The following is a 26,071-nucleotide window of genomic DNA, read 5'->3' as shown; positions in this document are numbered from 1 at the left end:
CACCCAAAAAATGGAGCTGGTAAAGACCAGTTCTCTCATGCTTTGACATATCAGACACAAATTGAAGTATTACACTGATCGGCTGATAGATATCCATCGCCCCCATTCACCGTCAATTCTATCCAAAGGCAAGAGAAAAAAAACCAAAAAACAAAAATAGAACCACATCTTATAGATAGCCTCATTGAATGGATTTATCTGGCAGATCTTTTATTACCTACTTCATTGACCAATTCCCAAATAGTTAATCACAAAAAGCATATTAATTATAAATCCCAATATTTCTGTAACAATGATCATGAAGATGCATGACAACCCTTATTGATCAAAACCAGGATAAAATGAAAAGAATGAAAGGGAGTAGGGCAGCGACGTTTATGGATATGATACAAATATCTACCTAATTGTGTAACCATATACACACATACAAAGAATATGCACAGCTCTGATTCAGAAGGCTGATCTAGGAACCTCTTCCAAGATTCATGTACCCACTATTGAGAAGATAAGCTCTTTGGTTCTAATGATTATTGAAACCCCCTTACCACCTTTGTTTCTTCCTCCAGTCAAAAGTTCATAATGTCCCACCAAACTTGCATCTCTTCATTAGACCTGGTTTACATCACATGTTAATAGAATATAATAGTATATGCCAATGACATCATAATGCCCTTTGTCTAGGCTGATAGATATCCATGGTTCCTTATATTGGAACCCTGAATGCAGAGATTGAACCCAATCCAACACAAAATAACACCTTCACAGGTGGGACTCGTAATGGACTTGCATGATCTGATGTGTGAATATGTAAAAGCTGAACAAACAGAATCAGAGCTAACATTCACTTAACACGAAAACAACTGTACCAACCTGACCGTTCCTCATTTTCATTCTTTGCATTTCTTCCGTGACACAGATGAGCCTGCAATAGGGAAATGCATCAGATATGTCCATTTCATGATGTTTAATTTGGAATTCTTCATTACCAATACCTCCATCTTGTATCAGTTAGATCTTGAACTAATTCCTTCTCTCTCTCATACGCAGCCTCCAACTATAGGAGAAGAAACAGAACACAGTTTAATACACAAACAGAAGAAGAAAAATGGAAAAGTCTCACTTTGTAAACGCATATATTCTGTTAGATTGCTATATCCAAAAAAAAGAGAATTAATAGTATATTTCACCATTTCTTTTTCATTTATTAAGCTATAAAAGCAAGGGTACAAATCTCAATCTATTTTTGTTTGATTATTTGAGCTACCAAAGAAATAACGCAGTATTCCATAAAGTAGATCATATTTCATAATTCAGTACATAGATTAAAAGAATAAACCAAAAGAGAAGTAAATTTGCACTATAAATTTTTTCAGAGGATCGTCTTGAAGCTTTTCCCTTAGCCCTACATAACTGGATATCCTTTAGTTCCACCTTTTAAAACCTCGTGTATATCAATCACTTCCTGAGTATGCTGAAATTTATCTCTTCCCCCATGCTATTTTCAATTATTCAAGGATCACAATTCACAAAAAAAAGTCTGAATTATCAGGATTTTGAAAAGAATATCAGTTAGGAATTCCAAAATCTTAGGCTTACACGCATCAAACCATTTCATGGAAACATGTCAACAGTTCAAGGTGCAAAATCTTCAAGTAACGACGTTTAGTTGAGAAGTTATACAGATCAAAACAATCAACAGGAGATAGAATATTGACTACAATCCAGGGCAGTGTGTCAAAATTATTGTGATTGTGACTATCCCTCGGAATCTATAATGGACACTTACCAATGATTTCTCAGTTATTGTAAGCGAACTTGGCTTTTGACCAGAATTACATGCACAATTAGCTGTAAGAATGGTAAATACACATAATGAATTATTACAGGAAAAGCATAAGCAATTACCAAAACTGTGTCAAATACATACCAGGGGAGACCTCACCGCCATTCATTTCTTTCATCATTGACAAAACACAGTCCTGTTAGCAGATGCCAACAAGCATCATTACCCAAAAAGGAAAAGGAGAAAGTATTAAAAGCATAGAAAACTGATTCTAATGCTTACTCTTAGCTGATTAATCTGGTGTAAGATGTTTTGCAAATGTAGATAATTTGGGATATGTTGATTGGATGTCACTTCAGAAGGTGTTGGAGAAGGTGTTGGAGGTTGTTGATGGATCACCTACATGATAGGTAGCCTTAAGTTATCCATACAAGGAATATCACTAGTTTATGTCAAACAGGTACACGGAAGAAACATGAACCTTATTTATAATCTAAAGGTGCAGTTAAGCTAATGCAACAATTCTCTCTCCATTCATGCAAATGGTATAATTTAGCAAAAAGAAGACAATACATCTCTGGCACGTACAAACAGTAAAAAATTGTATGGCACAAAATGAGAAAATAACCCAAATCAACACCAATATAGACCAAACAACCTTACTATTCCTTCCGGCCTAAACTGGTCTAGGATTTCTAGAACTGTAAAGGACCAGCAAAAATGATGACCCCGTACATTTCTCTAATTTATAATGGAAGCAACAGATTAAAATATTTCATATGAATTTCAACACACACACGTGATGTACACCATTTACAAAATCCAAAAAATATGATACTTTTTTTTACAATGTTTCAGAAAAGAAGAAGACTAACAACCAAGTTTACCTACTAGGTGTATAACAATAAAAGGTACAGAGTATAACAAAGGCCTATGACATGACAAGTAATCAGGAGAAAAGACAATGTTGGCTCACCCATAAACACAAATAAGGACAAGATATATGAAGAATCGCATTGAAAAGAGGGTCAAAAACATCTTTGTAAGAACTGATGAAGTTCAAACTGAAGTAGTTCACCACTTATTAGTGAGAAGAATAGTCTCAACTATCTAACAATCTGTTTATCTGAATTAAGATGTGCCAGCATCAACAGCTGCCAAGTCTCTTCATCTACCTTCAGTGCTCTTTTTTGTTCCTTTCTCCACTGCCACTGGCAAACCTGGCCAAAGGGATGCCAGGTTGCAACAACCCAATCCCATTGAAAGATTCACAGTAGAAGTCTTTCATTGATTTCAATAAGACCATGTTTAAACGTTATTCATGAAGTTAAAAGTGAAGAAAAAAGGAGTTTAATGCACAGAAAATAAGTGTGAAGAGGAATACAAAAGGAAGACAATATCTAATGCAATTAGCTGTCCAACATAATGTTAAAATAAGATACAATTGCTCAATAAAAATACATAGAGGGCAAGTTCCAGCTAAGGAATGGTCTGATGAATATGGCAATAGATTTGTCATACATTTCTTTCGTCTCCAAAATTGTGCATTATAGAGGAAGTGTCCAATAGCTAGCTTTTCTGTTTGATGCAAAGGATGTCATCTTACATGAATACTGTGATGATCAAGTATTTGCACAAAGAAAGTGCAGAATAGTAATTATGCAGAAGAATGTCTGTGATTTTCTGTATTTCAATTTGTCTAGGTGTGCCTCAAAAGTTTATTTCCAAAAGATGGCATCACATGAAATCCTTCTCTTCACAACTTTGCTTAAAAAATGTATGGGTTATTTGTTTAATCATAAATCCACTCCAGCTGAGTACTCATACTAATCTACATATCTTTTGATGAACTGATGAATGCATGACGATCAGTTACACAACATGTACGAAGTCACAAGACATTTGACACTTCAAAATTTCTTTCAAATTTAAAAAACAATTAAGAAAGGAATGCATTCTGAGATGCTTTCATCAACTGCAACATAAATCCAACTAGTACCTACTAAACATCCTTGTCTGGTGATGAGTATCATAAACAAGAAAAAGAGATCCAATCAATGTCTTTTGAACACAGTCCCTTGATGATGACACACATAACTTCACAACGATATGATACATGGCAAAAGAATAGAGAACTCCCCAACACAATATGTGGGTCCCTTCACTCTTAAAGATGCAGTTACCTGCAAACTCTGACTCTTCTGCAGAATAGGGGATGGCAGTGCCTGAAAAGAAACGATGAGTCATGGTCAAGAAAAATTCAGATACAACAATCACTCACATTGATGACAAAATACCATACTCACATACTCCTACCTTTTCTGCATCAGAACTTTCAGATGTCACTTTGAAACGCCCCCGTTGCTGGACAACAGGCCCCTTAGCCTTATCACCAAGCTCATCGGCATTTGATGCTGCAATAAAACAGCATCTTAAAATGCATGGAAATGACGTGGCCCAAGAAGCAAAATTCATAATGGGACAACAGAATTTTGTATGTATAAATGAGTCAGAACCAAGAATCTGCAGACAGATGCGAAAAAAAGGAAAAGGGAAGGGAATGACTAGAACTCAAAGCATGCCTGGCAACTTAGGTGTTCTAGGAATGTTTTCAGGAGGAACATCACCCACTCCCTTATAAACTGCTTCCAAATTTAACTGCCCAAGGCTCTGAGATTGAGTGTTCTGACCGTCGCTGAAAAAGGGACATGCTCAATTAATAAAGAACGCTACTATATCAAAGAGACTGCTAGTTAGAGTAAACAAAAAACTCAAAAACATAAGCACATGACAATGGTGCACCCAATAGTAAGGGTTCAGGATCCTGAGCATTCAAGTCATTTAAACCTGTCATTCCATCCTTCATGAATGCCCAAGTTTTTCACATTGACTCTCCAAAAGCCCACCGAAAATGCTCATTTGCCCTCTTTTTTCACTTGTAGCAGGACACAAATCAAGTTAGTATGCTTCTTTCCCCTGGCTTACGACATGCTTCGGATGTGAAGAGATCTTCATACAAAAGAAACCCTTCATCAACATTTCAACAAATTTACTCTCATGATACATAAGAACATACAAACAATAATGCAGCTATATGTAGCTCCACCAGGGGTAGGGGTGGGCAACAGGCCAACCCAACCAGTTAATGGACCAGGCCATTGACCTGGCTGGACCAGTTCAGGCCAGCCCAATGAAAAAAACTTGGATCACAGCCTGCCCATTAGGTCGGAAATATGTATCATACATATTATATATATATATAGTTTAGATAGTTATAATATAAATGTGTTATAAATAATATATATAAGTTCATACACACACACACACACACACACATATATATATATATATATAATAATATGTGTGTGTAACTGTGTATGTATGTATGTATGGGCTGGGTCCGGGCCAGCCCACATCTGGCAGGGATGGCCAGAAGCCCAGTTCAGGCCAAGCTTGGGTCTAATATATAGGCCCATGGCAGGCCGGCACGCGGGCTGCCAGGCCCATTGCCCACCTCTAACCAGGGGCAGCATGATCATTTGACTACTAACGATTCAATCAAGTATTAAGGACATCATATAATCTTCACCATCCTATGCAAATGTGAAACACAAGTGTGCTTCAACAGTGAAACCAAAACATTCTCCTACCCGTTTTCAAGGGAACTGAATTCCAACTTAACAACTATGAAAAAGATTATATTTTATAACAGAAGCAAAAATTATGCAACAGATTCAATTCCATGATAACGAGGCAAACAATATTAGGTAGACACATTTGTAATCTCATTGCCTTTATCTGAATAACTAACCTTTCTCCTCTGGGTGGGGGAAGGTCTATAAGAATTTGCCCAGTAGACAACCCTTTTACATGATGAATTTGTCTAGATAGATCGTCCATACACCTTGGTTCAATCTCTGAATCATCGCCTTTGGTGATCTTAAACACATCATGTGCACAAGAATCTGACATGACAAAACCATTCTGCTTGATATCCTCTTGCATCACAGGGCCAACAGCAGCTGTTTCATTCGCAGAACCATTCAATTTTCCTCTGCAAAAAAAGTTAGCTACAATAAGCTTGCAAGAGCAGATTACACTGACACTAAGAACAACACTAATGATCACAATAATAAAAGTATAAGACATGCACATGCTTGACATCTGATGCCAAATTTGAACAAATTCAACAAAATTAATATGAATAATCAACTTCCAAATTTCATACATAAGCATTATCCAAGTCATCCAAATTTTACTGGATGTACAAAATTCAATCACTTTCACAAGCTTCCCTTCTTCAGCATGGATTTTCGTTGAGGTGTATATCTTTCATACAAACAAAAATAATTACAATCAAATGCAAGATGAGGGAAATCAGTCGAACATGTTCAAGAGTTGGTCTGATGAATGAAGAGAAGCCGGCCTGCTTTGTTTTATAGGCTCTTCTTCCTGTAATGTCACCAATTGCTCAAATGTGAGAAATCTTGACACCAACAAGCAAATATAACATTACCAATCCGAGAACACAAGTGTGAGCCATACCTGATCAACTGCTTCATTTTTTAAAGAGTCACCATAAAATGAACAGTGGTATTGTGATTGACCTTCTATATTGTCAAGGGAAGGTAGAGGATTCAAGGGCTCCACCTGATCTTTACTAGGAAGAATTTCATCAACATCGTGAATCTACTAAAGACCAGAGCAATCATTATTTAATAAATGGCACACAGCAGCTACCTGAGCTACAAAATGCCTATGAAAAAGAAATAAGAATCCAACATATGATTTGGCCAATCATACGACTACATACTAAAGAAGCTTGAGCCTTAACATCTTCAATGTTAAAGTTCCATCCACTTATCCCCCGTTTGTATTCATTCTGCACAAAGCCAAGATCAAAGCATCGCAACCAAGGAAACCATGTTAGGAAGAGACTAGAAACAGATGTTCAATAATCAGTCCTAAATGACTGAAGGAATTTCCTTTGTCAATGTTACCACATAACCTAGAGACAAACAAAGCACTACGCTCCATGGTAGAAAAGATTGTTCCCTAATAGGCTAATACAATTCAAGAACAATAGAAAATCCAATGGAATGACAAAAGGTCAATAATAGAAGGTCTTTTCATGGATAACAATTAAGCCATGGCCCATGACACGCAGAAACAAGATCACATCTGCTCATTATACACCTCAAACAGAGGTAAACAGCATATATCTCAAGATCAGCATTTCTTCTGACAGCGCCCTCAAGTTCATTTCTTGCTGACTTTGTTACTTTAGCACCAAGCATCGTGCATTTATTTCATTTGCACAGGTGCAACTATGAGACCAACACAGACATAAAATTACAATAACCAATCGGGAAAAGCACACCAAAGGGCAACTGAACAATCTAATAAGCTGGTCTCTAGAAATTGGCAACCAAAACAGGCCTACATGCACCCTGTTCAAATCATTTTTACGTGCCTTAATAGATAATTTCAGAACACAGCCACCTACTGGAACCAACACAAAGTTACATAAAGACAAGAAAACAAAATCACAACTCCATACTAAGGCTAACATGCACAGGCCTCTAGAAATTTTTAGCATAAAAGATGACAATGTCAAACCTGGGATATCTCTTCCTTCTGCCCATCGGGCATCTTTTTCTGAGCGAGCATGTCAGCTTCCTTATCCTGTCAGAACATACAATCTGTGAGAAAATGAACTCTTAAAATACATCTTTGGTTCAGATTTTTCGCATAAAGCATCCTAACCTTCAGTGCTCTTATGCGATCACCAAGAGGCGGTAAACCCTCCAAGATTGTTCGAGCCAGATAATCATTGGACCGAGCCTGCTTAAAAAATTGATGTTTCAGTAGCTTTTCTGCAGAAGGCCTCCTTGAAGGGTCTTTAACCAAGCACATGGCAATCATCTGCTTAAAAGACTAAGAAACAAAGCACAGAACTTTCTTAGGAGGGAGAAGGCAACACTCTGAAATATACATGAAATTCAACAAACATGACTGTCAGTACTTTGGAGAACTTCTTGTCTCTTTCATAATCAAGACCTGGGGGAGCATTCTGCAAAGTCATCAGCAAAACCTACATGATGAATTCGGGTTAGCTTCTTAATTTCTGAAAATGGAGTTAACACCCTGCATATGACATATATGCACCTTCATGGGAGGATATTTTGAGAAAGGAGCATGACCATGGGCAAGTTCCAATGCAGTTATTCCAAAAGACCACATATCAGCCCTAGAAGAATGAGCCACCAGACAAACATTTAGCATAATCTACCAAAAACTTCTGCTGACAACTCTAGGGTAATAACAAACAAATTGATCAGGCTTACTTGAAGTCGTAACCATGCAACTGCTCCATGACCTCAGGTGCCATCCTGCAGTTAAATTTACATGGGAAAAAAGAAAAATGGTGAAGCAACATATACGTCCCTTATTTACAACATTTTCATAGTTATGAAATAAAACCAAGATGATCATTAGAAGGAACAAAAACTCATAGAAATCAGAACATCAATGTATTCCATTATAAAAGTACAATACGCACCAGCAAGGTGTACCAACAAATGTATTTCTTGATCGTTGCCTGTCTCCAGAATCAAAGAGGCAGGCAGAAACACCAAAATCTCCAAGCTTAACACCACCTGTTGCATCCACTAAAATATTCCCTGCCTGTGATAGAAAGAATAAACAGAATGCATGACCAGAAATTCTGTAACAGCATCTGAAGCACAAGAACAACATACAGAACTGATACAAAATAGAAATTTAGTTTATGTCAGCCGCATGGAAACCTAATACAAGTCAAGCATACCAAAAATACAATGTTACAACAGAAGCTGTTCAGTTCTTCATAATGCCTGGTTATCAATAAAATATTGGTAAATGTACAAGGTATCAATAATTTTTGCCACCTTTATTATACATGGATTCAAACTAGATATTTTTTTCCCTCGCTCCTGCAATCAAAACCATGTTATACAATTTTCCAGAAAAGAATAAAATGCAATTAAATTGGGAGAATATGCACAGCAATATCTATCACTGTTTACTTTAGAAAATCACTTTTGATTACAGTATGCACTTTCATGAAGCTAATGCATGCAATTTTTAAAGAATTCAACTTACAGGAGTTAGACATGCAATCACTTTGACAATCATCATTAAAAAGAGAACTAGCTTCTCAAATTAGCTGTTAATAACATAAAACCAATGAGGATTGATAATGTCAAGATCATCCCTCGGAAATTCCTCAATGAGCTGTTTATACATAGCAAACCTTGTGCTGCAAACATTTATGCACAAAATGCTCTTGATAGGAACAAGTCCTAGAACATATTTTTCTTTCTCCACCCTTTTATTTTTTTGCCTCTTTTACCTTTTCAATGAACAAAGAAAACAAAAACTCAGAATCAGTTAAAAACAACTTAAAAGGAGATACTCATGAGCAAAATTCATTGAACATTCATGCTTGTTGCCGGATGTCTACACAACAGCTGAACTGGTATCACCTGCCAAGAAAGACATAGAACTCACAATTATGACAACAGTCTCAAAGCAACTTCTATCTTGGAATAAGGAACAAACTCATTTCTAGACTGAATCTACAAGAGGAATTACATATTCCAGCACGACCTATAACATCACGAAAATAAGCAAGGCCTTTGTGGTGTACGCTCGCTTAAGGTACTACCGCTTACGTTGATCATTTTACTTCTCAGTAACGAACATTGTGTGCACCACACATAAAATAACTTCAGCGACCATGCCAAATGAGACTAAGTACTGGTGTTTTTATGGACCGTTTCCTACTTCGGGTCCGACCAGCCAGGATCCACCCAACTAGAGTCCCGCCCAGCTAGGATTGCGTAGAGGGAGTTTCCCTTTCTCCCAGGACTCCCAGAGAAACTTGTCCATCCTAGAATCCTACCCAGGTTGGGACTGTGGTGGGACGCCCCCCTAGAGTCCTTGCTAGGGTAGGAACTGTGTGTATTTTTACCCTTTTGCCTTCTTGTAAATCTATAAATAGATATATCTATCTTAAGTTAATTTTTAATTAAGTTTACTCAGAGATTGCTCTAAGCTTCGTTCTTAGTTCGTGTTCTTGTTCTCTAAGAAAATGTATTTTTCCCTCGCCTCTCTTATACGCTCATCATCGACTGGAAGGAAACGCCTTTTCTCCATCCCTTGTCGTCGCCCCCCCATCCACCTCACCCTTTCCTATATAGCCAACCAAGAGAGACGACTCTCTCTCCTTCAACGTTGCACACCACTCTCTTTTCTCTACCTATTTGTGTTTAAGACATACCCTGTTGTTGCCCTCACGAGGCCGGATTTATATAAATCGTCCCTCCCGAGGGCCAGGTTTCTAACAGTGGTATCAGAGCATCATTTCCGAGAGTCACGCCATCCAACCAATTGCATTAGACAATGCAGCAAGGGCCCACGCCCTTCACGGTTTCCGTACAGGTTTGATTTGACGCCCATATTTATATTCGGGATCATATTTTATTTAATTATGTCAGATTTTTTTTCGTAAGTGATGTTCAATCAGTCCCAATGTTGATCTACATTGAATCTGAAGGATTCAATTTAGTTCACGAACCCCCCAGGACATTTTTTGTGTCTTCTGGAGTCAGAGGACAGTCTCAACGACTTAGTAGTCTTGTGGCTGAAATTTTTTCAGCCCACACCAAGTCCGGATTCGTATTCTGGCGCGGTCTAGATACTTTTGGGAGGGTCTGACCAACCCAAGTCCTCGACAGTTGTCCCGAGACATGTCTGCCTTGTGTGCATGAGCTTCACTCCTACCCATCCGTGTGCATGCGCGGCGCTATAGATACCGTTTACAGATCTCTACCCTGTTAGTTTAGTGTCTCTCCAGCAAGGGCCCAAGCCCTTCTTGAATATGATTTCAATCTGACACTTCACGGTGTTTGATTCATCACGGTCAGTAGTAATCTAGTCATCATCTGCAACTTTGAGATCAGATTCTACGTTTCTGACTCTTCCAAATCAGACTTGAAATCGTTCGAATATGGCTTCTTTTGACCTCTAACCTCTGGAAGTCAAACCAAAATTTTGCCTATTTTTAGGAGGATTCGGCGAAGTCAATGATGAAGAAAGGTGTTTCTCTCAAGTACATTAGTATAATTAAAGATATGTATGAAGGAGTAGTAACCAATGTCCGCACTTGTGGAGGGGTGACAACCAATTTTCCGATAACGGTTGGGTTACATCAAGGATCTGCTTTAAGCCCTTTCCTATTTGCGATAGTGATGGATGAGCTTACGAGATCAATTCAAGAAAATGTACCGTGGTGTATGTTGTTTGCTGATGATATTGTTTTGATTGATGAGTCTAGAGCTGGGGTTAATGCTAAGTTAGAATTATGGAGACAGACATTGGAAGCTAGAGGTTTTAAGTTGAGTAAGAGTAAGACTGAATATATGGAATGTCGGTTTAGTAAGCAACGAAGTAGTGATGGGAGTGTAGTGAAGCTTGGTGAGCAAGATATACCGGTGAATGATTATTTCAAATATTTGGGATCCATCATTCAAAAGTATGGAGAAATTGATGGAGATGTAAATCATAGGATAAAGGTTGGGTGGATGAAATGGAAAAGTGCTACTGGAGTGCTGTGCGATCGTAGAATGCCATTGCGGTTGAAGGGAAAGTTTTATAGGACGACTATTAGACCCGCTTTACTTTATGGTACGGAATGTTGGGCTGCCAAGAGACATCATATTCAAAAAATGAGTGTAGCTGAGATGCGGATGCTTAGATGGATGTGTGGAAATACAATAAAAGATAAGATTCAGAACGAAGAGATACGTAAGAAGGTAGGTGTTGCACCCATTGAAAATAAGATGCGAGAGAATCGTTTACGGTGGTTTGGACATATTCGGCGAAGGCCTAATGATGCTCCAGTTAGAAGGTTGGAGAAATGGGAAAATACATTAGTTAAAAGAGGTCGGGGTAGGCCTAGGAAGACTTGGATGGAGATGATAGGAAAGGATATGAATGCTTTGAACCTCACCGAGGACATGGCGTTGGATAGAAATGATTGGAGGAAAAGGATTCATGTGGAAGACCCAAAATGAATTTCTTTTTTGGTTCATATCGCTGACCCCAATTGTTTTGGGATGAAGGCGTAGTTGTTGTTGTTGTTGTTGTTTAGGAGGATTCGGCCCAGACCTGCTCTTATTTGGGTCTTCTGACAGTCTTAAAAAATTACCATAGTTAGCCCTACTCATCCTAAATCGATCCCAATTTATAAATCGGAAAAATCAAGTCTCAGACTGTAGATATCATCGTTTTACCGAAACCTGTCAGATCCATTGACTAGATCCTGACGACTTAACGGTTTTAAACTTCAAAAAATTCCCTAGGCCTGATCCTAAGCCATAAAATCCTTAATTTTTTATCCTAGGTAACGACATTTGTTAGCTTTCAAACCCAACTTATAGATTTCAAAAATTCATCTGTATCGTTGAGATATGGTCTGATCTTTGAAGTTTGTTCAACACCAAAATACCAAAATGAACCTATAATGCTCTGGCCCATCCTAGAAATAAATTATTTTTGACCATTTAAAAACCCTAAAAATCCAAAAAAAAATGTTTTGCATACCTAAGACCTATGACCAAAAGACCAAACCCAAATTCAGCCTTAAATTCTAATAGATCTGGATATGCATGCGGCTCTTGAATATATGATGACAGAGATCTTATACCTCTACCTTTTTCAAGGCTCCAAGCTCGTACAAGAATACACAAAGCAATTTTATCGCGTGAAATGGGAGACCCAAACCCAGAAAACTATAGAGAACCAGATTAACAAGTATATTGATGGAATGATTTTCTGATATTCAAAAAAATAAGAAGCATCACAATCACTTCTCTTGAGCAAGTTATTCAACATGCTTTGGATATTGAAAATGAATTGAATAGAGAAAAGTAAAAGCTTTCAGACACCCCTCAACCAAACCAAACCGAAGTAGATGAAACTTAATCAAGACCTCATACATCCCTCCCTCCCTTAGAACCCATCCAAGACCTTTCTCAAGAGCCAAATCCAATTCAAGAAAATTTAGATCTAAACTCGTGTCTTGAATCCTAATCTCCTAAACCCATTGTGGACCCTCATATCCTCATCTCTGAAAACCATAAAATGGACCTAAACTTGAGCTTGTCATATTCAATCTCAAACCCTCCCCATGTCCAATTTCCTAACCAAATTCAAATCCTTCTCAAACTTATATTATCCAACCCAAATGTACTTCATACCTTCAACTTATCTAGACCAAATCAAGTTCCTTCAAAATTGATCTATAATTGGTCTCAACCAACTACTCCAGATTCGTTTGACTTGTTCTACTTTGAAGGTCTCTCACATGACTTTGGTTGAATCAGAAAGAATGTTGGCTTAAGTACACATATTGGGGTAGATCCTGCTTGGTTCATTTAGTTTATAGAGCAGCCCCAAGATCTGGTTCTATATTGTGGACCATAATCTACAAGGTGAAACAAGATTCAAAAAAGAGGAAGAGGGTCGGCTAACAACTCAATGCCTGGAGTTCTCGCCTTGAGGGCAAGGCGAGTTTGAGAGACATGGTTTATTACGAATCATTTCTTGCTTTGGGTCCGACTAGCCAGATCTGCCTCAGCAGGACCCACCCACTGAGACTACGCAGAAGGAGTCTCTCTTTCTCCCAGGACTCCCAGAGAAACATGTTCATCCTAGAGTCCTACCCAGTCTGAGACTCTAGTGCCCCCCCCCCCCCGTAGAGTCTTCCCTAGGGTGGAGGACTATGTGTATTTTTACCCTGTTGCCCTCTTGTAAATCTATAAATAAATGCATTTAGCTTAAGTTAATTTTTAATGAAGTTTATTAAGAGATTGCTCTAAGATTCGTTTTTTGTTCGTGTTCTTGTTCTGTGGGAGAATGTATTTCTCTCCCGCTCGTCATCGACTCGGAAGGAACGCCTTTTCTCCCTCTCTTGTCGTCGATCCCTTATCCACCCTATGTTTCCCTGTGTAGCCGACCAAGAGATATGACTTTCTCCGCCTACCTTTTCTTTACCTATTTGTGTGTTTAAGGCACACCCTCTTGTTGCCCTCACAAGGCCGGATTTGTAGAAACCGTCCCTCCCTAGGGCCGGTTTTCTAACAGGTGCATGTTCACCTAAATGAGGCGTCTTCGAGTAGTCAATAAGAATGGGTCAAAGCATCTTCAGAATTTCACCTCACAGCATTAGGTTATCAAAGCATCAAATACTATCAGGCGCAATTTTAGATGGTTTTCCCTACATCTACGTTCTGATCAGTGTCAGATTCTCCATCCAGTAATGATCACAAAAGATGATTGCAGGATAGTCTCTCAAAGTCACCTCAAATTTATAAAGGTTTCCACATGTAAAAACAGAACCTGCATGAAATAAAACAATCAAGAAAATATCCAACCCCTCAGCAATTAAATAATGAGCATTCTCTTACATTTGAAAACAACTCTAAAGGAAAATGCATTCATATATGTGCATAGAAGCATACTCACCTTGACATCCCGATGAATGTGACCATGGTGATGAAGATATGCCAGACCCTTCAAAACTTCACGTAACACAGTTGCTATCACTGTCTCCTCAAATCCATCAGGATACACAGCCTTCAATATATGAAGGCAAGACCCCCCGGCCATGTAAGGCATGACAACCCAGAGATTATGATCATTCGCAAAGGAACAGTGCGCCTTAAGAACATTAGGATGGTCGACCAAAATCATGGTCTGTGCCTCACGCCGAATCTTATCCTGAACACAAAAAAAAAACCGTTCAAATTATACATCCACGGAATTCACCAATTACAACTCCTCATTATATCAAAAAACCCAAAAATCAAGCCAACTACCATTTGTCGCATCGGAAAACAAAAGCACGATTCATCAAAATCCATTCTCTACAAAGTGGAAATTCAAACTAGTAAGTAGTACGCAACACGCCCTTCACTGTTGTCTGTACCGTTACACCGACGATACCCAAATGCTGTAGAATTAACTGCCGATGCATAAACCATCTCTCTCTCTCTCTCTTTGCATTCCTAGATTACCAAATTCGACAGAATCAAGCTACTGTCCCGTTAGGCATGCTCTTGCAAGTGCGTGGGATCAATCCGAACCCATGTGACGAGTTTAACCACTTGTGGTCTACGCTTTATCTATCGAGAGTATGTCAATATGTGAAGAACATACTGTTGTGATTCACACTAGTTAACACAAATTATTCACACAAGGACCGCATCCATTGAACCGATTCACAGATGATTCGTATCTAAACAGGAAAATTCATCGTGCCTCAGTTTTTTTTTCATCGGCAGTTCAACAAACGAATCCGTCGACGAATTCAGCTACAAAAGCCCTTAATTTTTCATCAACCTAAGTATACCGGATCCATTGATGAAACATCAAATACGCACGCTACAATGTGATCTTCGAACAAAAAACAGAGCGGATCAAACACGCGAGAATTCTCGACACGCTATCAACTCAATCGAATTAACCGACTAAAATATCCTTAAATGAGGAACGACTAAACAAGCATCGAATTCGACGATTTTGCTTCACGATCGAACGATCGGAGAAACAGATGCATCTGCGACGGAACCTAGAAGGGACGGGATTACCAGATCGGCCTGGCCCTTCTCGAAGTCGAGGACCTTGATGGCGACGATCTCGTTGAGGGTGACGCATAGGGCGCGGTAGACGGCCGCGCTGCCTCCCTGGCCGACCTCCTCATACAGCTCGTAGTCCTCCGTCCGGATCGGGTACTTCCGCCGCTCCGCCGCCGCCTCCTTCTCCAGCCGCCCCCTCCTCTCCATCCTCAGAGGCTTCCCCGGGACCCCGACTCCAACCAGAGGGGACGAGAGACCGAGAGCCCGAGCATTCCCAACGTCGAAGGGAAAGATCACGATCACGAGCGGAAAGTCCAAACGGGATCGCGAACGATCTGGGAGGAGGAAAGGGTTCGTTTCGGGGAAGCAGAAGAGCTCGGGATCTTGAATCGAAAAAGCCCGCCACGTACGGCTGCGGAGCCTCCCGTTTTATGGGGGCCATCCAGTGTATGACACGTGGAGACATGGCATTCCGTGGTGGATGGACTCCGTTGGGGCGGTGATAATGTTGTTAATGTGATGATCTTGACTCTCAATTTGGCCAAAATAACAGCTATGCCCTTTTCGGCTTGTGGATATCCACTAGTGCAATGAAGACATTTTCTGCGCAGTGTTTTATAATTTATATTGTTCATAATTTTGTTTGTATTTTGCGTTTTTGGTATATAATTTATATTATACATATTTGCGAATATTTTTTATAATTTTTTTATGATAAAATTAGATTTTTCAAAGGACATGTTTACAACTGAGAAAGATTTTATACATAAAGATTTTTTTATCTTCTTTGTGTGACGTGAAAATGTGGTTGAGAAAATATGAAAAGAGAAGTCTAACACTTAATATGAAATGTTATCATGTGAATAGTTTTGCACTTTGAGGGTTCAACAAAGTTTTCATTTGATATCCTTGGAGTTTTAGAAAGAATTGCTTTCCAAAAAGACTTTGGAAAATCAGCCGATCGATCGGCCTTTTTTTTCAAGTTCAAAACCGTAAAAAACATAAAGAATTCAAACAGTTTTAAAAAAAATACAAGAATAAAGTAAATGACGACTTATAGTGTCCAATGATTCTAAAATATGCATTTAATTCATAAATAACCAAATGGCCAATAATTAACATAAAAACTAATAAAGAAAACTGATTCAGCCTATTATTAAGAAAACAAAAATCAATTAAAGACCGATTAGAGTAGGCCGATTCTATTACGTTGCTTCGCATTCCATCCTAATTTCCTTATAAACCTAATGCCTAGGTTTCGCTCCATTATTGTTGACTAGATATTTAGTGGCCTGTTCATATGATAGGCTTAGATAAATCATGTTTAATAATATACTACCAAACAATGAAAGGAAATAAATACCCTTTTATATGGCTTAACATATATTTGAATAAAAACATAATTGACCATCTATATATGGACCAGCCTAGATTATGCTAGTTTTTATGGTAAATAAGATAAATAAACGCATAGAAAAGTGTATGCAATTCAAATATATTTTGTTGATAACGTTATGCGTGAGGCTGGCCAACCTCATGCAAAAGTTTTTTTTTAATGACCAATGAGAAAATAGACAAGTGATTTATGGAGATATTTTAGCAGAGAGATTTCCAGTAGAGATATGGGGGATACCCCTAGAGAGAGGGAGATAAGGAATGAATTGATTTTATATGGCAATTTGAAGAGAGAGAAAGAGTTATATGCTAACTCCGGAGCTTTTGAAAAGTGTTCATATTATATGCAGCGGTGCTGCATCTGACAACCACCCATCTTGGCATTTTTCGAGATGGGTGTGGTCTTCATCTTGAAAAATGTTGAGATGGGTGGCTGTCAGCAGCGGCAACAACGTTGTATCACGCAGCTGTGCAAAAATTAAGATCTCATCTAAGTAAGGTATTTTTTTAACTATATAATGAAGGGAAAACAAATTTTTAATAACATTGTTAGAAAACATGAAAGGATATTAATTTAAAAAAAAAATTGAGACCTATACTCATAGTTGTGCTTGCCTTCATTTTTCTTAATTGGCACTCATAGTGTCACGGGCATAGAATTTTTGCACACCCGCGACAAGCAAGACTGCCCAATCTGACCAGCTTAACGATCAAAGGTCGCACACCAACACTTTTTCATGTGTTGAATCATTTTGTTGGCCCTGTGCACCACCTTATGCGCACCTATTCAGCGAAAGTTGATCAAGTGTATCTTTAATTTTATCTAATTTGTTTCACTTAGTGCATAGATATCTCATACCAACTATCACTTTTGAAAAAAGCACAAACTTGCCTTAGCCTTGCATGACATTGAGCGTATTAGAATTTCATGCGCACGCTATAGCAAAACCTCATCACTAAAAGAATAAGACCTTGCAGCCTCCAATCTGAATATCAATTGATGATTGAACACCGTAGTGAAGAGCACCACCCAGACGCATTCATCGACGCCTAGGCATTCACTCGCCTAGCCCTAAGTCACCATACTCGACTGGAATCACCTAATGTGATCCATGAGAGAATTAAACCTAACCCACATGCACCGTGATGCATCCAACTGCTACGCGTGGGAAACTCTTGCAAGTTGAGAGATCCTTAACCAATTCTTCAAAGGCAACATCCTTTGATCCGCTGACATTGCTTAATAAAAAAATGCTTCACGTTTGTGCCGCCACACAGCGATACACTAACGATGATATTGTTCCTTATCGTATGTCATGCTATCATCGCACGTCACCCATCAAGCCAACGCATACCGCACGTTTCTATACTCGATGTATTTTTCACTCCGTAGAGCTTCGCACTATCACTGCCCCATTCTGAAGGCTCGGTTTGAGACATTATCTCCCACCCAAACCATTGTCGTCCTTGACAATACCGATGCTGGTAAGAACACAGTCTTAACTCATATGTCAGTTTATCTTTGGACTCATCTTTGGTTTACTTTTTTTTCTTTACCCTACTCAAATTGTTTTGATTTTCATCCACCATCACCGCAACATTTAACATGCCAAGTCACATTTCTTAACGGGCTTGCGATCACTTAGACAATGGTCTTCCGCTCTATCAACATCGAGCATCATTTGCTCGTGAGACCCTAGTGCAATTACATACACAAGCAGGTCATTATCGTTTGCACAACAAACTTGTCATCTTCAAGCTCATGGTTGGGGTGCCTTCCAACCCTAGCAAGGATAATTCCAAGTCCTTCATGGTCCTCACAGAGAAAGACGACCACCAACGTGTGCCGTAAGGATATCAACTCCCTTAAGCACTAACTTAAAGTTTTCTAATAGTCCAAACTAGTTCTTAAGTGGAGGATGCCTACCTGCGTATCACCCCAAAGCGGTCCTTCAAAGCGCCTTTCTAGGCATTCATCCATACAAGTGGAAACACAGCCCAACACTGCAACTCTCATCTGAAGCCAGCATGCTGCAACTCTCATCCGGAGCCAGCAAAACATTCTTGTAGAAACCAAACCGACGAGACACGAATAATAACTTTTTTCGCACACACAATCCACAGAGGAACTGCCAACTCAAGAGACCAAAATAATGAGCATTCTGCTCAACAAGGGCACTCCGCTAACCATCTTGGGAGAGAATTTAAAAGTTTAGTTGAGTCTTCCATAACCAAATGTGCAAATCCATTCAGTCAAATCCAGCGTGCATTCTCTGCATGCATAAGGCAAATGTCATGCTCCACCTGCGAGCCTAACGCACAACTGGTAGGAATCTTTGGCTTATCCATGTTTCCTTAGCTAACTAAACAACAACCTTACACTTCTACTTATCATCGACAAGATGACCCATACCAACATGTCAACATCTTGTTTTCTGTACTCGGTCAACCACAATTCAGCTGCACAAAATTTTGTAACTAAGATAAACCATCCTTGTCTTCTTCAGTGTTGCACATACTGAACAACGTCTCCGTGAATCTTTTTGCTCTGATGCTAATTTGTCACGGGCATAGAATTTTTTGCAAACCTACGACGTGTCAGATTGCCCAGTCTGGCCAGCCTAACGGCCAAAGGCTATGCACCAACGTTTTTTCATGTGTTGAATCATTTCATTGGCCCTGCGTACCACCTCGTGAGCAATTGCCTAATGAAAGTTGATCAAGCGCATCTTCAAATGTGAATTCCATCTAATTCATGTCACTTAGTGCATAGTCGTCCCATACCAGCTATCACTTCTGAAAGAGGCACAAACTTATCTTAGTCTTGCGTGATATGGTGCATATTGCAATTTCATGTGCATGCTATAGCAAAACCTCGCCACTAAAGGAACAAGACCTTACGACTTTCGGTCTAAAAATCAATTGATGTTTGAACACCATAGCGAAGAGCACCACCCAAACTCATTCACCGATGCCTAGGCATTTACTCACCTAGCCCCAAGTCACCATACTCGATTGGAATCACCTAATGTGATCCTTGGGAGAATTAGCCCTAACCCACACGCACCATTATACGTCTAATCGCTATGTATGAAAAAACTCTTACAAGTAGAGAGGTCCTTAACCAAATCTTCAAAGGCAGCATTCTTTAATCCACTGACACTGCTTAATCAAACAAAGTTTCACGTCTATACCGTCACACAACTATGTACTAACGACAATATCGTTGTTTATCGTGTACCATGCTATCACCGCACGTCACCGATCAAGTCAATGCATACTTCCTACACTCTATGCATTTTTCGTGCCCCCATTTTGAAGGCTCAATCTGAGACACTTAGTTGTGTTTTTATAATATTTAAAATTAAGAAAAAAAAGTTTTGAGATTTAGGGTTTAGAATTTATGATACGGAGGTCAGTTTTGTTATAAAGTGGAACATCCATAAAATAAAAAAAGCCCTCAAGATGCAAAAGCCGTAGTAGGCCTCCTTTAACTTCAACTCATGTGATTTGCTTTAAAGTGTAAGCACCTTTCAGTTTGGTGATGTCCCATTCCGTTGGTACGAAGCAGGATCCGGTACAGAATGCCGTTTTGATAGCCTTGCCACGTTAGGTTGCCGCTATTCATAACAACATGCTGCTTTATGCGGTTCCTTTGGCTAAAGATCACAGACCCCATCATCTGCTTTCCATATGCATTCCCTCACCCAATGGCTTTACACGTCATTTCCTTAAAATGGACGTATTTCAAATATTTGAGAGATATGGATGACGGAATCCAATCCGTTTAGTCAGATTTGGTAAAGAATGCGTACTCCACTAGGGAGACCAGAGCAGCAGCTCGCTGTTCGCCTCCGCTCGGAAATTGAGCTCAGCCAACCGAGCTACAGGCCAGCTCGTTTAGGTAAATGAGTCAGCTCCGCTCGGCTCGTTTTATATGTTATATATTTTATACATATATTGCATATTATATATATAATATATATTATATATGTTTTATATATTTATTGTATAGTATATGTATTTTATATATATTATAAAACTAAAATATACTTAAAAAAAATTAAAGAAAATGAGTCAGCTCATGATCCGCTCAGCTCGTGAAGGCTAACAAGCCCAGCTCGAGCCTTAACTATTTGAGTTCAAACAGCCCAATCTCGGCTCGTTTACCAGCCCTAATCATGAATAACTAAGTTGAAAGGATGTCGTGAGTTTAAAACTCATGGGTGGGGTGTCAACGGGCCTGGTTTACTCGAACCCGACCTTAACCAAACCCTATAAGGTCTGGGTATGGTGATAAATAAGAAAACCCGAATCCGAACCTGAAGGTCGGATTAATACATGGACCCGGGGATAACTTATGAAATTTTATACCAGACCCTGACCTGACCTGAGTTCAGAGCAATTTTTCAACGTAAAAATGACAAAAAAAATATGGTTTTATCGGGTATGGTCCAGGTTTGGTTCATGTAGTTCTTAACAGGTCCGGGTATGATTTTTCTTATAGTGGGCCCAATTAGACCCAGGTCCAAACCGAATACCATACCCAAAAATCTGGTTCAAGTCTAGTTCCACCTGGGTCTGAACCAAATCCGTTGACACCCCTAGTCACGGGTGTGCGTACCCTGCTGCTAGTTTAAAGGTGCATGTACAATTTACTCGACGGTGAACAAAAGGGACTTGAGTTTTACACCAACGGCAAACAAACAGATGAAATCTAAGGGTATGAAGCTTGATTGCGAAATTGGCTCGAATTCTGAAGCATTGGTTGAATGTGATTGGGACGCGAAACATTGATCTGAACTTGAATATGAATCGGATTGGATATAAATTTGGTTCCTATTTGAGTAATCACAGAAGTTTTACTTTTAGGGCCGAGAACTGAATAATTGTGCACCATTTAGGATTGAATCAGCCAAAAATATCTGTTCTCACCCTAATCCTAATGCTTGTGACCAGCAAATAACGCTGTCAATGGTTAAGATATCTGATCCACTAGGATGCACCGGAATCCACTCTGGCGACATATTCGGGCTCACGACATGTCACGTAAAAAAAGCATAGTTCAAACCCAATGTTTTTGAATTCAGATTTGGGTCAGGTTAAATACCAGCCCAAACAGTTCCGACCCTTTGGCTTGGCAACACGCCAGTGTGAACCGTCTCACTTTACCAATTTTGAAATTCTATTGGTCGGATTTTCAAAAGAATTGCACTGTGATGCAATAATGCAGCCACCAGGATAGAAAAGTATGTTGCTTATTTCAAAAGAAGAGCAGCAGTGGGACAGAGGCTTTGATTCTGCTCCACAAAGTTCACACGATGCGTTTGCTTTTCTTTCTCTTCTTTTGTTGATTGATAAATGTGGCAAACAGCATGATTAGGGATGTCATGGATCGGATTTTATCCAATATCTGACCAAATTGATTCTGTTTAGTTGCTTTTGGCCAGCCAAAATCATATCTGTCAGATGCAGGTATGCTTTTGATTTTTTGCTACCAAGTACGATAGATATCTGAATATGTTTAATTTAGATTGAATATTTCAGAATATTATTGGATTAATTTGGATGGAATTGGTCCAATATCTGTTTAGATTCTGATCTGATCCAATTCATTTTCACAATTTAGATGGAAAACCTTGCTTTCGGTCCCTTTTTTTTTTTACTGGATTTAGTATTACTATATATATATTTGGATCTGAATTCAATTTTACATCATTGGATATCATTTGAATCTAAACATAAATTTTATTATATTTTACAAAATTGAGAATTTGATCAAGCAGGATCCCACTCGTATCCAATATGTTTGCATACGAAGATCCTATAAGAAAACAACGTTTTTAATAAAAAATGGGGAGGTAAATGGCTTGACGAACCCAAAATGGAACCTGAGTTTCAACTTGAGCCAGTCTTTATCCACCTATGTCGGGTACAAATCTAGATCTTGTCCAACACCATTGCTTTGGACCCAACCCAATCTGACCTGACCCAAGTCACTAGGGGATTGGCCTCAGCCCATCCCTGGTTGGTGTATTGTCAGGCTAGCATAGATTGATCTCACACAAACAACGAAGGATTTTCTTTTTATTACTCAGAAACAACATCTGGGATCGAAGGCCTGATCGTTGTGGCTCCGCCTGCCATACCTTATATGGTGTTCATTTTAGATACGTAAAACTATGAGGCTAGGACCCTCGTCCTCGGGGCTCATGGTGGGCATCAGCTTGCACAAGGGGTGATGCCCACAAGAATCGAACCCTGGCTGCCTGTCCCACAACTAAGGCAGAACCCCACTACGCCAACCCCCTTGGGGCTAAATATAGAGAAACCTATCATCTACTTTCAAAGAGGGGAAACTCAACTACTGAGCTTACAACTTTATTTATGAAATCAATGACCTAAAGCTTGCATTTTCATACAAGGAACAAATACAAATGTCTGGCTTATGAGTTGTCTCCTGGTTCTTTCACAAAGTACACTTTTTAAGATGCACCAGCCCAGTAAATTTCTGTGTTGCACAAAAAAAATCAGAATGCTTTCTTTAGGGGGGCGTTTGCATGTCAGGGAATGGGGTGCTACGGCACCCCCTTACGTGGATTCATCTGCAGTGGAAATGGAATCAGACCCTCCCTCCACGGGAACTGTTTTTCGTGAAAAACTCATGTCCAGCGTGTAAAATGGCACGTCCATCAAGGGGTTTTCCACGAAAATGACACTTTTCACCATTTGTGTTGTCACTGTGAGCCCCATGAAAAACGCACACCCGTCGGTGCGTTTCTGCAGAAACAGCCCATTTTTCAAGACACACAAACGCGCCCTAAAGATTTGATGAGATGCAGGCCTCTCTTTGGTAGTAAGACATAAACTTTTTTTTATGTGCTCAACTCGTGTTCTCAAATAGAACATAATATATCTACATGGACCAATCAATAGTTCGTCATAACATAATATTATCAGAGAAATTCACTCCCATAATTTAGCTAACTGATTGGTCTATGTGAAAATAGCATTGAAACTGCTGAACAGTGGTTCTGCTCCTATTTTCATTAGTTTTTCTCCCTTGTGTGGCCGATTGCTAAATTGAAGCCAATTCAGTTCCCTTGCTTCGTGGTGGTTTATATACGCTTAGTGGAGAGTTTGGGAAGAAAGAAAAACAGATTTTTTAAGGGAAAGAAGAAACATGCCAAGTCAATTCTGTTATTTATCCAACTTTACCTATTTTGTGCTCTGAAGTTTAACTGGAAGGATTTGGATCCCTGGTGGCTAGGCCACCAGCGAATAGGGTCTTTGAGGACACTCCACCCGTATGATATCGAATACTATAATTTGTAAATTTCTGATATCTCATTAGCCTGATGACTCCTTCTCATCTGGCTGTATTTCTTTCTTGCTGCTATTTAATGAATCTTATTCTTCTTCTTCAAAAAAAACTACTGTAATACTAATTATGTTTATAATTTTCTAAATATTATATTATAAAAGAAGTAATAGGTGCCACAAATTAGGTTCTTTATAACTTTTTTTTAATTGACATTTTTGCTATGTATTTTAAGAATGTCATTTTGAATTTGTTTGATCATTTATGTATAATTTTCTTCAATAAACAATGTGTTACGTGGCAGTTTGTAAAAAATATTTGTAACTCTCTCTCTCTCTCTCTCTCTCTCTCTCTCTCTCTCTCTCTCTCTCTCTCATGTTCTTTGAAAACGAGGCCCACGTCTCATTCACTCATTATGAATCGTTTGAAAAACTTGCCATTTGCAATAAACACAGATGTTTCGTAAGCCCACGGATTTGCATGAGTTTCAGTTATAGAAACAATGCATATTTTCAGTTTCCCGCATTTAAGATCAATTGTTGTGGGGGCTATTCACCTCTCATGAGGGCTAGTGCTCTATAAAAGGCTTGGAATGAGATCCATTTTAACGTGGGACACTTGCTTAAATTTTTTAGCTTGTGGCCCCGATTTTATATTTAAAAGAAAAAATTACAAAAGATCACTCTCGGGGTAGCAAATCCAGCAGCTTATCTTTTCATATCCAATTATTTTAAGATGGAAGCAAGAAATGAATAGAACCCATAGCCATCAAAGGCCCTTAAAATAAAACATTCTTACACATAAAAAGATTTGTATCGACGTTTTTGAACAACACCCTTGACAATTATGCACCACCGCTGATTATTTGAAATCATGCATAAATGAGTAACTTGATCAAAGGACGGCAACAGGTACCAACAATCACCTTTGACAAAATTCAAGTTTGAAACTTTCTTTATAGAAATTTGTAGTAAAGGAGAGACAATCCCAACATCTAAAGGAGCATGACACAAATCTGGTTTTTGCAAACAAAGAAATAAATTTCAACTAAGAAATCAGCCGCTCTATCCCAACAAAATATTCAGTGCAGTACTTAGAAGCACACCCACATGATAAAATATGTTCCTCGTCTTTCAAATATTTCAGCAAACAATATGAAATGTAATATCTTACAGAGGGTAAAAGCACGACATCATCCACCATTTAAGTTCCCGAATAAAATCAGAAGGAAAAATCCAGTTCTTTTCAAATCAATTGAACAATACCGCACAAAAACAGCAAATGAGATTGCATTAGTTTTTTACTTGCATATTTTAAATAACATATAGTAAGTTGTATAAAAAAATCACATTTGTTTTGGTTCTTTTTAATTGTATGTTTTAAAAATTAAAACATAATTTAATTTGTTTTAAAGACACATTTTCTTTTTTTATTCATCTTATTTATCGTAAAAATATTAATATAAACATAGTTTATTTAGTCCAGCCACTGTTAACTATGCTAGTATACCTAATGGCTAATGATACGTGATTTGGAAAAGGATCACCGCTAAGACTGTTTAGGTGATTGGTCATTTCCACATGGGATGACATATGCGGTAGTTCGTTGTAAGTGGGCCAGGCCGAACTGAACCCCTAAACCGAACTGAACCAATTTTCATGGAGTTTGTGTTGAGTTGGGTCTAAGATTTAGAGTCATTTATAAAACATATCGGTTATTGGGTCTGCCATTTTAAGTCTTAAAACATTCGAACCCGAGGTTCAACCCATTCCCTGATGTGCAGAAAGTTCAATCCAGCTCTTCTCGGGTTTGGGTTGGACCTGGGTCATATTGGGCTGTGCTAAGTGTGGTTCATAGTCAAGTCCTTCTAATTAAAGCTGAGTATCAAAC

The 26,071-nt window shown here is 38.8% G+C and overlaps 1 protein-coding gene across 6 annotated transcripts; it reads right to left on the bottom strand.

Moving 5' to 3' along the window:
* Positions 1–244: 244 nt before the first annotated feature.
* Positions 245–15,860, bottom strand: LOC149834993 (uncharacterized). 6 transcript variants are annotated; one of them, XM_090011639.1, is made up of 21 exons: positions 15,478–15,860; positions 14,354–14,608; positions 8,346–8,470; positions 8,131–8,175; positions 7,952–8,033; positions 7,809–7,877; positions 7,550–7,720; positions 7,403–7,468; positions 6,597–6,665; positions 6,329–6,472; positions 6,171–6,235; positions 5,595–5,837; positions 4,366–4,478; positions 4,094–4,197; positions 3,967–4,008; positions 2,066–2,182; positions 1,928–1,979; positions 1,787–1,848; positions 993–1,054; positions 871–922; positions 245–612 (listed from the first exon to the last, which is right to left on the bottom strand). In XM_090011639.1, exons 1-21 carry the CDS (start codon positions 15,670–15,672, stop codon positions 607–609), a joined length of 2,139 nt encoding a protein of 712 aa, XP_089867765.1. In that variant the 5' UTR covers positions 15,673–15,860; the 3' UTR covers positions 245–606. The 6 variants fall into 6 exon arrangements, 4 of the variants coding, with proteins under 4 accessions (XP_089867765.1, XP_089867767.1, XP_089867768.1 ...); XM_090011641.1 differs by having other exon boundaries at positions 4,100–4,197; XR_016432810.1 differs by lacking the exon at positions 1,787–1,848.
* Positions 15,861–26,071: the final 10,211 nt, after the last annotated feature.

The sequence above is a fragment of the Nuphar pumila genome, chromosome 6, assembly GCF_984573655.1.
Source record: "Nuphar pumila chromosome 6, dmNupPumi1.hap1.1, whole genome shotgun sequence".
Classification (NCBI taxonomy): domain Eukaryota; kingdom Viridiplantae; phylum Streptophyta; class Magnoliopsida; order Nymphaeales; family Nymphaeaceae; genus Nuphar; species Nuphar pumila.
The sequence above is the reverse complement of the archived record's forward strand: the minus strand, read 5'-3'. Positions and strand labels throughout refer to the sequence as shown.